Genomic DNA, 16,239 nt, shown 5'->3' with positions numbered 1-16,239 from the left:
AACAATTTTATTGTGATGATTATCATATTATTCCTAGCATTTTTCCATAAATCTCCTTTGCGTGATAGCTATGCAGGGCCGGCAATGTAAAAATTTTAAGTGCAAGTACTATAAGAATTATAAATGCAAGACTCTTCAATAAATGCAAGAATTTTGTTGGTGATATGGTTTTTATGTTTTCGGACATAGGCAGGTCAGAAGCTAAGAAAATTTTGTTTCTTCATTCTCTAGATTCTGTCTGAAGATTGCATGGTCGGTCTCTTGGCAGTAGCCACTCTCATTTTATCCAACATATATAATGATTTCATTATTTATTTAAAATAAATAGCAACAATAACTACACCATTTCATTTTAGCTTACCTTATTTTTTCCATATTAAATAATTTATTGTGTTTAGTTTTTCTAAGCATAAAGTATGAGGGGATGCGACCACCCAAATTAAATATTAGTAATGCACATTACCCATTATTCCAATTATTATTTATAAATGGCAATGTCCATTGATGATCAACTAGACCCAACCATTACAGGTACAAAAGAAATGTAAAAGCATTAACATAAAACTAATTATGAAACCCTTTCATCAATTCTTTGTGGGAAGAAACTCAAAAAACTCATAATTAAATTTGAATTCGGTTCCATGATTTCTCGTAAAAGCTTCTTCCTTTCCAATGGGACCAACAATTTTGCAATCATTAATACTCCCAACTGGAAACAGCTGAAGAATTTGATTGCTTTCTTGAATCCCATCTTCAAAATTAATCTTTAAATCATCATTCTTCGAAGGCGAGGGTATGCTAAGATTTAGTGCACAAAAGGGGTTTTCATTTTCTTGGGCTGCATAAATTTTTTGTGCAGAAATTTGAGTGGGAAACATACAAGAAGTCAGGTCCAAGTTGCAGCAGATTTCATTATTTTTCGCTGCTGTCTTCTGCTGCAAATTCAATTCAAAATGTGTCATTAATCCAACTGTTTCACGTTCTGATTCTACCGCCCTATGTTTTGATACAGAACCCTGCAGAAAAATATCAAAACAGTTAATGAAAAGCTGAATGATTTTTGCATTTTTCCCAAGAAATTCTAATCCTTTCGTGACAAAAGAGCCAACAGAATGTATAAAATGCAGGATTTGAGGACTGTTCTTTTACCTATCATACAAAGTCAGCCCTTCCCTTTCTTTAATATTTTTTAGTTTAATTTTTTATAATATACTTCATGTTACCAAACAAAGGTCGAATTTGAACCTTTATTAGAGAGGAAAATATGATTTTTGGTGCCAAAAAGAACGGATACATGAAATTATTTTTCCTGAAATGCGAAGATTTGTCGTTTGAGGTTGAGAGTTGGACGGGACGATCGTCCAATCTTGTGTTATATTTGTTTTCCTTCCTATATTTAGTTTCATTTTCTACGAATGCTAACAACATTTGATCTTGATAGCAAATAAAAAAATATGTTTATTTCTAAGTTCTATTATGCCACAACGATTTAATTAAGTTTTTGAGATGCATTTAGAAACTCGTTATTCTGGTCACTAGTCATGTCTTGCAAGTGTGTTTCCTTGACCACATCTGAAGTAGACTTCTGTGGTACCGATCAATTTATAAATAAGGGTAAAAAAGACAACAAATTTCTTGATATTGAGGAACATATACAGACCTCTGAAGGTGTGCCGCAGTTTGAGGGGCCACCTGATTTCTTGGCATGTTCGCTTCGCATGTATCCTGTGAATCAAATCCGGATATGGGTAATTAATTCTAAATTCTTTACATCAATTCTTTCAAAAACAAAAAACACACACAAACCTAATCATGAATGAATGGCACTGTAACAAACATACATGCATGCATGCATGCATATGATTTTCTATACTAGAAGGTCAAACAGATCAAATTAAACTCGATTAGCTTCCATAGTAACTCGAAAATATCGTCCAACATTCGATCAGTAGGTCCGTAAAACTCGCTAAAATATATATTGATATCAAAGAACAAAACCTACGCCCTTGGAGCTTTCTATTTGATTGTATCGAAAGAGCTTTACGCAATCGATCGGATTAGATAGATATCAAGTGGGTTAGACAAAAAGAAAAGCCACTTGGACAAAAAAAGAAGTGACTTGGACAATCATATATAGGTTCGTCTGAAAATAGTTAACCTTTCAAACTTGACGTATGTTCGTTTGATCTAGAATTTTTTGACTCCTACCAAAAAAATTTCTTAGCTCCTTATTTTTCTTACATTGAACAATTTACACACACACATATATAGATAAAATGTTTAATTTTGTTTACCTGGTTCTTTGGGTTCAACACAGTCCATCTGTTTAGCTGATAACAACTCAAGCTGGCGACGTTTCTTCTGCCTCTCTCTGGCCTTGTGGTTTTGAAACCAATAGAACACATTTTTGCCCTCTATTTTACCAAATCTTCGAAGCCTGCCAGCAATTTGCCTGATCTGTTCAGCCGTTGGAGTTCTGATTCCTCGTCTGTACGTTTCCTCGAGTACCTGTAATTGTTCTGGAGTTGGGTTCCATCTTGTGCTCACTAATGGCAATGCATCATACCCTGCTGCACCTTACACAGGGGACGGAATCAGAAACTTGATCTTAGGACGAGATCAAGGCCATACTCATGATTTGATAATAAAAACTATACGGAATTTGATTTATTTTTTTTAACATTCGAAAGGGCCGACTGATCACTGATGTTAAAAATACTTCAGGGAGGTTCTCATTTACGTTAGCGTATATTTCGTATCTCGTTCATTGTGATCGTGTAACAATTTAATTTCCAAGATGATTTGAAGACAGTATAAACATTGTACATATATGCCACGTCAACCAGCATACATCCATATTCAACAAGACCGGCTTAGACAATGTAAAGAAACTAAAAATCACAGACAGAGATGCATGTGTAGTGGAAGAATGAGTACCTGCAAGGATATTTGAGTTGTGTTTGCAGTAACAAGCTGGAGTTGGAATGGCAGATAATTTGTCCACTCATTATTGTTCCGGTGCTGCTACTAATCGGCTCCATCTTGGGCATCAGCTGCCGACGTTTTCTGCTGTAAACCGTATATTCAATTTTCGTCTTGAAATCTTTGCAATGATCATTACACTCCACCATCCACATTGTTTGTGAATTTAATTGTTTGTAACTTTCGTTGCCTTTTTATATAGAAAATGCAAATTTGTGCTGCATAGGTGATGGGTTTATGTCAACTTGAATAGGGTACGTAGTTGTTATTGCTTATAATAAAGTATATTCTCCATGCCCTGCCCAAGAAATGTAGGCATATAGGGTGTCTGAGATTCAGTGAAAAAGACATGACAGGTAACAAACGAAATGAATGGTGAACGAGGGAAGCAATTTAAGGGTTCTCGGGTTTTGAAGAATAGACGAGTAACAGGACTAGGTTGACCTATACATATAATCCATTTGAACGTGTATATATATATATATATATATATATATATGATACACTCGGATTTGACGGTTCACAGTCGCACCTCGACTGTTACATGTTGGCATATATATAGCCATCTTTTTGGTTAATTATATTATATTCGAAACAGAAATGAGAAGGTTAGAGGCAAGATTTGTCTGAGAATTGAAAATGGGTAGACGCGACGCGATGTGACAATGATGATATACATAATGACAACTACTGTGTCATTGAGATTTCAATGTTTTTTCTTACAAAATAATAATAATAATATCATCATCATAGCAATAACAATGTCATTATTATTATATAATAATTATATAGTTTCATGTAAACAACAAGAATAGACTGAATAGTATACGGCAGTCTGCAGACTGCGCCCATGCAACGTCAACACAATCAAGTTTTCGTTTGTGATCGGTTAGAATTTTTAAGTCAGGGTCGAGCTATGAAATCTCAGGATTATCGAAAAATTGAACAAAATTTTATATAAAAAAATAGAAAAAAAGAACCGAACCACCCAGATTGCTGTTCAAGCAGAGCAACACATCGTGCCGACGTGTCTTTTGCCCCACAAGATACCTTCGCAGTTCTTCTTATTCCAGTTTATTCTTTAATTAATTAATTCTAAAATTGTCGTAACTTATTTCCGAGTCAAGAAACGAGGAAAAAGATATTTTTTCAGCAAAAAAAATTTGGCAAAACTTACGTGAGACGCTCTCACTGGTCGTATTTTGTGAGACGAATCTCTTATTTGGTCATCTATGAAAAATTATTACTTTTTATGCTAATAATATTACTTTTTATTGTGAATATCGGTAGGGTTGACTCGTCTCACAGATAAAGATATATCGTGAGACCGTCTCATAAGATATCTACTAAAAAAAATTGTACGAATCTGAAGAGAGACTCTCATTTTTAATATTTATGCTTAATTAGTATCAAAATGACGGTTTATGTCATCCTATCCATGTAGGTATTGCCCACATGATAGGATGGATGATCAAGATTTGCCTAAGTATATATAGGACCCACTTTTTTTTTTTTGAAATTGTATGTGTAACAAGATCTTACCCGTTGAAATGAAATGAGAATATTGCCCACACAAGTAGGATCTCATTAACTCAAAAGAACCGTTTGTGTAGGTTAAATGCTCATTCTCAACTAAATTAATTAAATTTGTTGGGCTCATTAATTACGTCATTGTTTGACACTACCTAGTAACTACATGTCTAGCATCAACACGTGTACTCCAAATATTGCTTACAAATTATATAAAATTGCATTATTTATTTATTGTGAACGCATTTAATTTATCACTCCATAAAAAAAAATTATCGACTGAGCCGTTCATTCATATTGTTGTGGGCGTAATTTATAATTTATAAGCTTCCCTTGGCAATAAAAGAGACCCCTGTTTTTGTTGTTTTGTTTTAAAAAAAAAATAATTATTTTTTAATTATCTTTCAAAATCTCATGTTTGATGTGTCTTTTGGCTATATCGAAGTTTTTTTTAACATTAATTAATAACTACAATGCGAGTTAAAGACAAATTAAAAGAACTGAATCCTCAAAGATAAAGTCACATACGTTGAAATGAACTGCACGGTTGGCCAGTTGAAGTTAGTGACCAATATCATTTTGTGCAATGTATTTGATCATTAATTACGTAAATAATATTTTTTTTGTTAATGAAATTAATATTTTGATTATGTAATGTCAAACAATTTCTACCAAAAATATAATGTTTTGGGATCTTTACTCTTTAATAAATATTAACTTCAATTATATCCAAAAATTTCTAAAATATAAATTAAATTATGTTTTGGAATACCGTTTTCTCGCAATTATTTTTAAAATATAAATATTAAGATTAAGATTTAAAATGGTGCGAACGAGAAAAGAAGAATCTTCCTTACGAGTGTGCGATGAATTTATTTAAAAGAAAACATTAATTTTAAATTTTTTGGATGGGAAGATATATTTTTTGTTTCTAATTAATTAATAGCGAAATGATATTAAGATATTTGTCTCAGGATAAATTAGAAACAATACGAAGAGACACATGCAGAAATTCTAACAAAACCCTTAAAACAATAAAGTACTGAAGTGTTTCGAATAAAACATGTAAGCCAACGTAGTTGTACATTTCCAAAAATTAAAGGGGAAAAATTGTTCACCAAATATAATTAACATTTTAAAACTTTGAGGTGATGGATAAGTCCAATAGCAAGATCCCAAAAACAATTGTAGAAATCTGGTCATTTTCTTGTCTCGTTGTATATAAGTTTGCCTGTCATTCCAATTGCTCAAATATTATATAAATAAACACACTGAGTACCAAATAAATATATACTTTTTGGCAGTATAAAATTACCGGATTCTACAGGGATCATGTCCTACTTGCAAAGTTGTTTTACTTATGAGAAAGACTTTTAGCTATTTTCGATGTTCTACCATATATATATATATAATATATATATATATATATATATAGAGAGAGAGAGAGAGAGAGTTGACCCATTTTTATCGCAAACTTTTCTAACTAGTTTAGATTAAATTTAGCTTTGTTTTAAATTTAATTATGATCGCGATAAGATAAGCTAGTTTTGACCTTAAACTTGCTTTTTTTTTTAAAAAAAAAAAAGAAAGTTGTATAGTTATGAATAATTTATATCGTAATAATATATAAAACTTAATCTATGTTTTCGTGGATTGGGCTCCCAATTGAGATTCAGTCCACGTTCCTCCGACATTTAATTTGCTAATATTTAAATATTTATTTACCTAATGAAATATTGTAAATGTATTTAAAAATATTGCCATATAGATTCATATCGGAGTAGAGAAATAAGTAATATTAGATTAAAAACACTTCACTTTCATATTTAAAATGTAGATTTATTTATATATATTCCGCAGACAACGGCTATTAATACTGGACAGTCCCCACTCCCCCCATTTTCATTTCTCCAAACATCACTAAACTATTTCTTTATGTGTGCTTGCATTACGAAGATGCCCAAATTAACATAAATGTCAAAACCCTTCTTGTTTAGAATATTACAAGAAAACAGGGTTCAGACTTCCAAGATTCGGACAAGAAAATATAAGAAGTTTCCAAGAATCAAGGGTCCTGATCATGTGATCGAACCCTTAAATATATCACAGCTTCTTCCAGGAATTTACGCTCAAATTTCTTGCTCGAATATTGCTGCAGATTTGGAGTTAAAAAATATTGCTGTTAACAATGACAGTTAATTCTAAATCCACAGCAAGAATTTTAGCGTTTTCTCTTGCTTTCCTCTTAATCTCAACCCTACAAGTTTGTCTATCTTCTGCTGAAAAGAGTGACAGTATCAGCAGTTCAATAAAGTGGTCTCCGGCAAGAAAATCCCGGTTCTTCGAAACGTCCCCGTATCACGCAAGAACTTCGGGTCCATCTTCACAAATGGGAGGTATTGATCCGAAGAATGAGGATTTGTACGAAGAAGAGAAGAGATTAATACACACAGGACCCAACCCTCTTCATAACTAAGGTACATACAGAGAATTAGAAGCTTTGCTACCATGGATTCTAATTGTTTAATTTTAGATCTCAAAACCCTAAAAAAGGCTGTAAGTTCTTTCTGTTATAAGTCTTTTGTTCCCTTTTTCACCCATTGTGAATTAGAATTAATGGTAGCAAAGCTGAGATTAGCTTTTTCAGTGCTGTTTTTGAATTGGTAGAAAGAGGGGACAACGCCCAAAAACAAAAAAAGAGAGAAAATAAGCTGTGGAGAATGGTGTTTAATGCTCTTGCTTCCATTGCAGTGTTTTCTCTCGTTTTTTCCTTCTGCACCTTCTGTTAAACACTACTGTTTATGTATTAATTGCTGTAGTTACTGGTGTTCATCTACTCTATCTGTTTTTGGTATTTCTTTCTTTTCCATTTTGACTGCATATTAGCTTGGTATATACATACAATCAATGAGCCTGCAATTATATCGAGTGATGAATTAGTATAATTTTAGGGCATAAATATTTAGATAAAAAATTTAGACTTTTCAAAAGCTCATACCTAGTAGCTAGCTCTATGTATAGATGTGCCCATCCTATGGTATAAATATATATTTATTCAGGCTTATTTTGACATGAAATTTCAAGATTTATATATACATATTTGACGCCAACTGTGTGGTGCTAGCTAGTACCTCCTTGATTTGTCTGAATCTTTTATGCAATGTCAGAGGAAAATTGTTCGATTGAGCGAAGTAATTATGTATTAGTTGAAGACTATGTAGTATTAAACAGCAATTAATTAGACAGCTAATTAGAGAGCGTCCTTTAATCAGCCTAACATGAGTCCGAGAAAACCATTGGTCTTCACCCAAACTTGGGTTTCATTCCGTGTGTATTAAATTTGAAGTACTGTCAATTAATCTTTTTTCAACAATTCATAAGATATTAAATTTTTATTTTTGAGACCGAGCTTTAGCTCTAATAATCTCACTTTGTTTCCCCTTGTAGTGACTCTGGTTCGAGTCCTTACACCCCATAAAATGGGATTTAAAAAAAAAGAATTTTAAGTTTTATTATATACTTTATATGTTATATATGGTAATGCTCCAACATATATATGCTTATTTTTATGTTATTAATTTAGGAATGTATTTAATTTATCCACGGGAGGAATCCAATTACTCTTACAAAAGACGAGTTTGAACATAGTTCATTTAAAATTTTTATAACACGTTAAAGTAAAATCTAAAACAATTTGGTTTTCCTTTCCAACCAGATAGAAGATTTGGCTAATTAAATGCTTCTTGTATTTTATTTTAATAGATAAATATTTAATATTAAGAAGATGCCTCTGGCCAGTAAAAATATTGTTGTATTTTCTAGTGATTATGATATAAATTACTAATGATTTTACATTATATGAATATAAAATTACAAACTTCAGCGGGAAATCAATAATATTTGTGTGAAGAGCAAATTATTTAATTATTACAAGGTCAAATTGGTTGATTTCGAGGAAACCATTTAATTTATTAAAATTTAACATTCATGTTCCCAAGATTAGACCTAAAGAGAAACTTCATTGGAATTGGAATTGGAATTGTTTCTACAAAATGAATGTTTGTTCAAATTTATTTTTTTTTAAAAAATAAGAAAATATTTTTGTGTCTATTAACTTGTTTTTCAATATTTTTTGGAATATTTGAAAAAAATTATAAAATCTGAATCCAAATTGGAAAGCTATAATTGAATTATTATTATATAAGAGAAAAGGTCCCACACGCAGTACTGATCCTATCAGTCTGGTTATTATTGATAAAAGAATCAACTACCCAAACGCGCCTTTAATTAAATGTTAATGAATTAATGTCTCATTCAATGAATATTGAGTAGGTTGGGGTTTACATAATAGCGGCAATTATATAATCGGGCTTTCTTCGTCGGGTCACTGGACCTCTGTAAGAATGTTCTTTTATTGCACATTTCAGGAAACACAACTCAGGCCCAGCTTTGAAAATATTACTCACACGTCCACAAATTTTTAATCGAACTAAATTAAATAACTTTAAAATAATAGACAATTAATATTATTTTCTACCCGTCAACGTCACGTCATTTAGTTTAAACTAGATTGGGATATTCTTGCATCTGATGTAGTTGAGTTAAATGGGAGTGTTTCCAACCAAATACAAGAAGGGCTTTCGATCTTGGTAAAAATTTATATGAAATGATCTCACTATTTTATGAGACAGATCTCTTTGTTTGGATCATCCATGAAAAAGTATTACTTTTTATGTTAATAATATTATTTTTTATTGTGTATATATCGGTAGAGTTGACCCGTCTCACAGACAAAGATTCGTGAAATCATCTCACAAAACACATACTTTTCGATCTTTCATACTGATTATTTGTTTTTGAAAAATCAAAGCTTCATCCCATCATTCAGATTCCTGTATTTTCTCCCGATCTTGATGAGTTAAGTTGTATTATTGTTTTAAATTCACAAACTCGAATTCAATTCAGAATATAAATAATAATTGAAAAAAAAGGTGCTCGAACTCTACGCTTTCTAATATAGAAAACTGGATCCTAGGTCAAGGTGGCTTCAATACGGTCTAAGAAGGAATTTTACCTGACAAATGAGTTGAGGCGGATCAAGAAGGCCAATATGGTGTGCAAAAACCAAACATTTCATAAAATGGGGTAGTTATTCTTTACATAAGTTTTCAACGTCATCAAGCTGTTGAGGTGATGTTTGGAAAACTGAAGTTCCTTTCTTGGTTTACGGATGTATATCAAATGGCGAATTTTCAAGTGAAAATCGGGTCATTTAATCAGATTTGATGCAAGTGGTTATCATCGGAGGATCGTGCAAGGATACAATATCAAAGCAACTCCAAGAACTTGGTTTATTTGGCAAGAGCTTTGTAAGTATAATCGCAAAGACAGACTATGAAGGAAGTGCAAGCTCAGCTCAAAAACCTTATCACAATATGGCAGTGAAAATTATGGATCAACAGCTCATAACAATGAGCATTCTTATGATATTCTTATGATATTCTACACAATAATTCAGTTACCTTCATCTTGTTGAATTGAATTTGACCTGCACTTTCAGTTTAATGAACTAAAGGCTGTCTTTACAAATATGCGTGTTAATTTACTCAAGTTCGAGATCACAAAAGCAAACATAGCACTAATGATATAATAATCAGGAAAAAGGAGTAATTTGACATCAAGAAGCAATTAGATAAGCATGTAAACCAAATAGCAACCAAGTCTAATTTACTGGTGAACAGTTTTGATATTAGTTCACGTGTGCTTCGAAAATCTGATGACTAAACAGAAAACAAGCTTGGAATTGATGAGCAAATCATCACCCAAACAACAGGGGATTCATAAACGAACTACTAAAGTTAATGACTGGACTCAATTTAACTCAATGAGAAGATATCTTGCGGGACATAGATTTACGGAACCATGTCTTCCAACTTCCAGCTGCCTTCCGAGACAGTGAAGGTGCCTTCTCACCCTCGACGGCATTCTCAGTTTGCGGCTTCTTGCACAGCATGAAGTTGCGGACACCAACTGACCCAATATTCTCCCATGGACTCAAAGCTATACAAAAAGATAAATCTAATAAATATCAATCTTCATCAGAAACCATTAGCAGCTCATAGAAACAACCTAGTCGATATATCAAATTAAGCAACTTAAATTCTAAAAAAAACACCTTTGGTTTGGAGGGCATTGACGTAAAAACAACCATTAATCAACAAAACAGGATATATTCTACCGACAATTGAACATAGAGTCGGTACCTTCAGTGCCAGAAAATGAGCAATAGAGCATAAAATTATTGAGATCGGAACCAAGGACAGGGAGCCTGCCCTCCCGCGCATAGGATTTCAGAGTAGTTTCAATGACGGTAGAGACAAGATCCTCCTCGTTAACGACAAAACGAATGGGGCCAGCGCTTCCGAGCACCGTAACGCTAATCAAGAACCGGTTGCCCTTGAGGGGTTGATTCTTCTTGTTCTTATAATTCAACATCCTTTATTTTTTAAAAAAATCTCTAGCTTTCTTTAAAAATATTTTTTTAACACGAAATCTACAATTGAAAGGAAGAAGTAATTGAATAACAATGAAAGAACAAAGGTTGTGAAAATCGAAGGGAAGAATATCAAATAGTCGCTTTCTTATTCAGGGATCGAGGCCGAGGCAGCGGTAGTACCAGCCTTCCATGCAAGAACCAAAGCAGAAAGCAATAGCCACAGAAACCGAAATCCCCCTTCTTGAAGAACAGGGGTTGATCATCAATTTCGCAGACGAAATTTCTACCATTCACGATTAAAATAAAACTAGTTTGGGATGCAAAAGAAGGAAAACCAAAGGGGCTGGGAAAAGATAAAGAGAGATTATAGATCACGATTGAGCAGAGATAACAATGAAAAAGATATCGCGTTCCTTTTATTGGGCAATATCGTGCGATTAGGGTTAGGGTTTGAACCATGCTTCCGACTTTCTTTAAATCTTCCTACGTCATTCGTGATCTCACCACCAGGCCGTTTTGAAAATATTTATATGGCCCACCTCATTTGTGTTGAATTTTTTTTCTTAGTATTATATTAATATTATATTATTGCAAATACATAAATAATTGCCCATTAATATTATACAATCAGTAAGATAAAGTTTTCAAATATTTTAAAAAATGAAATTGTAAAGAGAAAAAATTATAATCATTTTTTTAAAAATAAGTCTATTGTGAGACGGTCTAACAGATATATCAAAACTTGGTTCGTACATAGAGTCAAAAGTAATATTTGTATTATAAAAATAATCGAATCGATAAGAGATTCGTTTTACAAAATTATCTCTAAAAAATCGCACCAACTAGGGTAACCATTTTTTCTTGTTTATTTGAAGTGTCGATGAAACAGGGAAGATATCAGTTTTGATCCTACAAAATCATGGAAAATAAAAGATTCTTGATTCTGTGTATCAAAAAAAATTTAAAATATGTAACCAACATTCATATGCGCATTGATTATATCATGTATAACTGGATGTACCTTTGGTATGCCTAGTATCTATATCGATCTTATATATAAAAGTTGAGATATTTAGTGGTTTGATTTGTAACATCAATTAGTTTTTTCGAAAATACTATATTCATTTAGATAAGTAATTGTTTTCATATCATTTAATCATAACTACAATATTTAATGTATTTTAAAATTTTAAAAATTCACGTATTATATCTACAAATCACATATTTGTTGATATTATTGTATTATCTTTATACAAATAATAATTAAAAATTATAACAAAATTTTATAAATCATCTCGATATATTAATCATCATAATTCATGTGTAATAGTAATTATTTTATACTCGTATTATATATAAAAATTGAGGCTTAAGTAGTCCGATTTTGTGACACTTATACTCGTGACTACAATTTTTAATCTCTTTCAAAAATTCACATATTGACCTTATCTAAAAAAAAGTAAAAGTATTAACAAAATTTTATTACTCAACTCGATATATTAATAATCACAGTCAAAATTCATATATTTAATATTTATTATTCTACACACACATAGTAGTATATTGTAATATAGTTCCTAACTAAACATGTGCGTCGACCTATTTCTTTGAGACAAAGCAAACAGTAGTCTATGTCTTGATATTAGTACCGACAACTTGTTAGGCATTTTCACACCGATTATTTATGTAAGTTGATACCAATTACTGTATCAAGTAATATTATTTTGTTTCTTTTCTTATAACGTTTTTAATATATTTTTATTTAACTAAAAATTCGAATATGTTCACAATTTTCATAAAACTGGATTTTCACCCAATAAAGCCAAATAAAACGTAACTTTGAAAAAACCTAAGAAAGATTGTAACAAAGTAAAAAAAAAAAAGAACAATGATAAAATTTAGAAACTGATCGAATTAAAAAGTAGTGGGTCCAACCCACTGGCCAAATGTACCCCCAGCTAAGCAGTTAGTACTCTGCCAATAACTACTCAACCCTGGGTCCATTCAGACCGGGCCTACTCGGGTTAACCGGGTTTCCACGCCGAGGTAGCAATCAATGGCCTGGTGTGCCAACCCAACATCAAACACCCGTTACTTTCCTCCACCCTATACCCATCTCCACCACCGAACAGAGCCAGCAACATCCCAGCCTGCTTATACGCATTCGAACCCAAGTGAACCGGCTCGAACCCAGATGAAACCAATCTATTCTTCCAGTGATACAACGTCTCGTGCCTCTCGACCCGGTCCGCTCCCTCACAAGCCACCACATTGCATATCTGCCCCCCCAAATACACCTCACTCATCAACTTATCTTGTTCGCTTACGACCCCATCCACACAGCAACTCTCTAACGAATCAAAGAGGGTTGAATAATAATGCAATGCCTCGTTAAACCGGTCCAAGAAAACCGGCACGTTGTGATTAGCCTCTTGCTCAACCACTGTAAAGATTTCAGGCTCCATCACCCTCACCACTTGCAAGACTTTCTCTATGGCTCCCGGCCTTGCTAGTAATTGATGCAGCTCGAAGATGGAATTCACGGCCACTGCCTCGCTTTCCCGAATATCGAACATGGAAGAATCAAGATCAGCTAACGAACTTGCTACAAATCCTTTGAACTCAAACTCCACATTGATTGTTTCTGCCAACTGGGCTAATTTCCACCCCACTTCTTGCAGATGATCGGTGTTGTCCTGAGGTGGTGGGCCAACTCCTGTCAATCGAAAAGTTGGTGGGCCGCCGGGTCGCAAGGCCAACGCTTGTAACAACGCAGGCCATTGCATTCCCTGTTTCATGCTAAAATCGATAACGTGTACGTGGTTTTTGCCAGCAAATGCTTCAAGAATCGCTTGATTTGCCGTGAAATGAGCGAATTTGAGATAAGGGCATGTCTCGTAGAAGTGCATTTGTAACAAATCAGTGAAGGCGGAATCATGTGGATTTGAGGGAAACAATTTATAGATCCTTCTCGCCAAAGCTTCTGCGAAATATGTAGCAACTTTTCTCATGGCTCCCGATTGTGAAACAGCCAAAAACCCGATGTTTTTCACTAAATCTTCCGCCAATTTCAGGTTCTCTAGCTGAACTGCTTCCGCACACGCCATTAGCGAGTGGACGAGTCGTATACCTCTCTCCTGTGAGTCAACCAGGAACGTCTGCCGAGTCGACTCATCTGGGAAATTCCACGGAGCAGCGCCTATACTTTCTGAATATTGCACCGACTTCAACTTCTTTCTCGGGGTTGATGACGCCGGAGCCGGTGGAGGAGGAGGTTTAGTTCTGGTGTACACAGCTGGGCCGGGTATTGCGATAAGTTCCGATCCGAAATCAGAATGGACCTGCGCGGTCTGGGTGGGTTCGAGAAATGGATCCAGGATTACAGCAGAGGCAGATGAATCCAACTCTGGCAAAGGGTTGAACCCTGAAATCAAGGATTCCAGCCATGAGGAGAGATCTGAGGGATTGTAATGAACTTGTTCGGAGGCAAGGTGAGAGACGTTGCCGTCTTCTTGCTGAACGCTGCCCATCACTTCTTCCAGCTGTTCAATCTTTTGCGCCACTGACGCCATGTCGGATGGCTTCACGTTGTATCCCAACACAGCAAATAGTTCATCAAATCCGGCATCGCTCTGCTGCTGTTTCCCGGATTCCGAACACCACATATTGGCTTTTCTGGAATAGTTTTCTCGATTAAAGTGGTCTCTCTTCATTATCTAGCAACACGGATGACCTCCAAATTTTCAAGATTTATTTTTCCCCCTTAACGAGTGATTAGGAAAAGGAATCTAGGCATTGAGGCCTGGAGGAAACCTTGCTTTTAACTTGTTTTGTTTACACATGTTTACTCTGTTTCTTAGTTTTTGTTCTCCCAGTAAAGCTTTTCTTCCTCTCACTTTCACTTCAGTGTGTGTTTGTGTGTGTGTGGGGTTTACCGAGAGAGAAACCAGATGCTATGGAGGACTATGACAATGATTTTAAGAGAGAGAGAGAGAGAGAGAGGAGCTTTCATGGAGGTGGGGACGCTCTTCAATGGGGTCATAACTGAATATTGCAACTAGAGAAAGAGATAAGATATGAACATCTGCGGTAAAAATTTATGGGCTTTCTTATTATTCCTTGCCATATTTGTAATTCACCATTACTATTAGTTTGTTATTATAGTTCACCTTATACCATATTTTTATTATACCTTAATAAATAAATAATATTTTGTTTTCTCTGTTATTATATGATAGTTTTTTTTTTTTTTTTTTTACGAAGAACAATTTTTACAATTGTCATATCAAATCTGTTATTGTCCTCGACATTGTAGGTAAATAATTTGTTTTAGAGTAAGTCTCTTGTGAGACGATATCACAAATTTTTATCTGTGAGACGTGTCATCCCTATCGATATCCACAATAAAAAATAATACTCTGAGCATAAAAAGTCATATTTTTTCATGTATGACCCAAATAAGAGATTCATCTCCCAAAATACGACCCGTAAAACCGTCTCACACAAGTTTTTTATTTTTGTTTTGTTTAATTTAGTAAATGAGCGTATATATATATATATATATATATATATATATACTGGGCCTCTATCAATTAATCTTCCATGTTTTGCAGGAGTAGGGTGACACGCTATAGCCAGTAGGTACTGAAGAATATTCATGAATTTAATCCACAAACGTTTAAGAATGTGCAAAAAGCTTTATATGCCTAGTTTAGGGGTATACAGAGATTTGCTGGTACAAATTTCTAAGTTGACTAATTAATATTAATATACACAGATTCGACAATTCCATATAATTTATATTTTCTAAAGCTGAGCCGGAGAAATAGAGATTTATTTAATTTTGTTTTTTACGCATTATGTATTTTTTTATTATTATCAAAATATTTTATGAAGCCAAATTCGTTCAGCAAAAAAGAATATATATATAGCCAGTAAAAAGTTGATCTCAGATGTTGTCCCCCACGAGGAAACGAATTGACCATATTAGCCCCTTGCAAGGGAAAGAAACGGAGACTAACGCGGCGCCAGTTTCCTTCTCAACTCCGAAATATCTCTCTTTTCACTTTTCAACCTCTTAAAAAGTTAATTTTCAAAAGTAAACTAGCTCTGCCACCAGGCATTCCGAGGAATAAATTTTCCCTCCTAAACAAACACAGCAGCGGCGCCGCCGTGAGTTAGGATCCCGATTCAGGCCTGCGTTAAATTTGTAACAAAGTAACGTGTTTGAG

General features: G+C 34.0%; 3 protein-coding genes across 3 annotated transcripts; all 3 read right to left on the bottom strand.

Annotated features, from left to right (window-relative positions):
• Positions 1–584: 584 nt before the first annotated feature.
• LOC142514946 (uncharacterized) lies at positions 585–3,137 on the bottom strand. The gene is made up of 5 exons (XM_075619779.1): positions 2,938–3,137; positions 2,827–2,891; positions 2,295–2,576; positions 1,661–1,725; positions 585–1,016 (listed from the first exon to the last, which is right to left on the bottom strand). The coding sequence occupies exons 1-5, from the start codon at positions 3,135–3,137 to the stop codon at positions 585–587; spliced, it is 1,044 nt and encodes a 347-aa protein (XP_075475894.1).
• Positions 3,138–10,162: 7,025 nt separating this feature from the next.
• On the bottom strand, positions 10,163–11,449 carry LOC142555570 (uncharacterized protein At4g22758-like). The gene is made up of 2 exons (XM_075666498.1): positions 10,776–11,449; positions 10,163–10,572 (listed from the first exon to the last, which is right to left on the bottom strand). The coding sequence occupies exons 1-2, from the start codon at positions 11,005–11,007 to the stop codon at positions 10,394–10,396; spliced, it is 411 nt and encodes a 136-aa protein (XP_075522613.1). The 5' UTR covers positions 11,008–11,449; the 3' UTR covers positions 10,163–10,393.
• A 1,376-nt stretch (positions 11,450–12,825) lies between these two features.
• Positions 12,826–15,125, bottom strand: LOC142555564 (DELLA protein GAI1-like). Its single transcript, XM_075666486.1, has one exon. It carries the CDS (start codon positions 14,719–14,721, stop codon positions 13,033–13,035), a length of 1,689 nt encoding a protein of 562 aa, XP_075522601.1. The 5' UTR covers positions 14,722–15,125; the 3' UTR covers positions 12,826–13,032.
• Between the last annotated feature and the right edge of the window lie 1,114 nt (positions 15,126–16,239).

The sequence above is a fragment of the Primulina tabacum genome, chromosome 1 (genome assembly GCF_025594145.1).
Source record: "Primulina tabacum isolate GXHZ01 chromosome 1, ASM2559414v2, whole genome shotgun sequence".
In the NCBI taxonomy this organism is placed as follows: domain Eukaryota; kingdom Viridiplantae; phylum Streptophyta; class Magnoliopsida; order Lamiales; family Gesneriaceae; genus Primulina; species Primulina tabacum.
The sequence above is the reverse complement of the archived record's forward strand: the minus strand, read 5'-3'. Positions and strand labels throughout refer to the sequence as shown.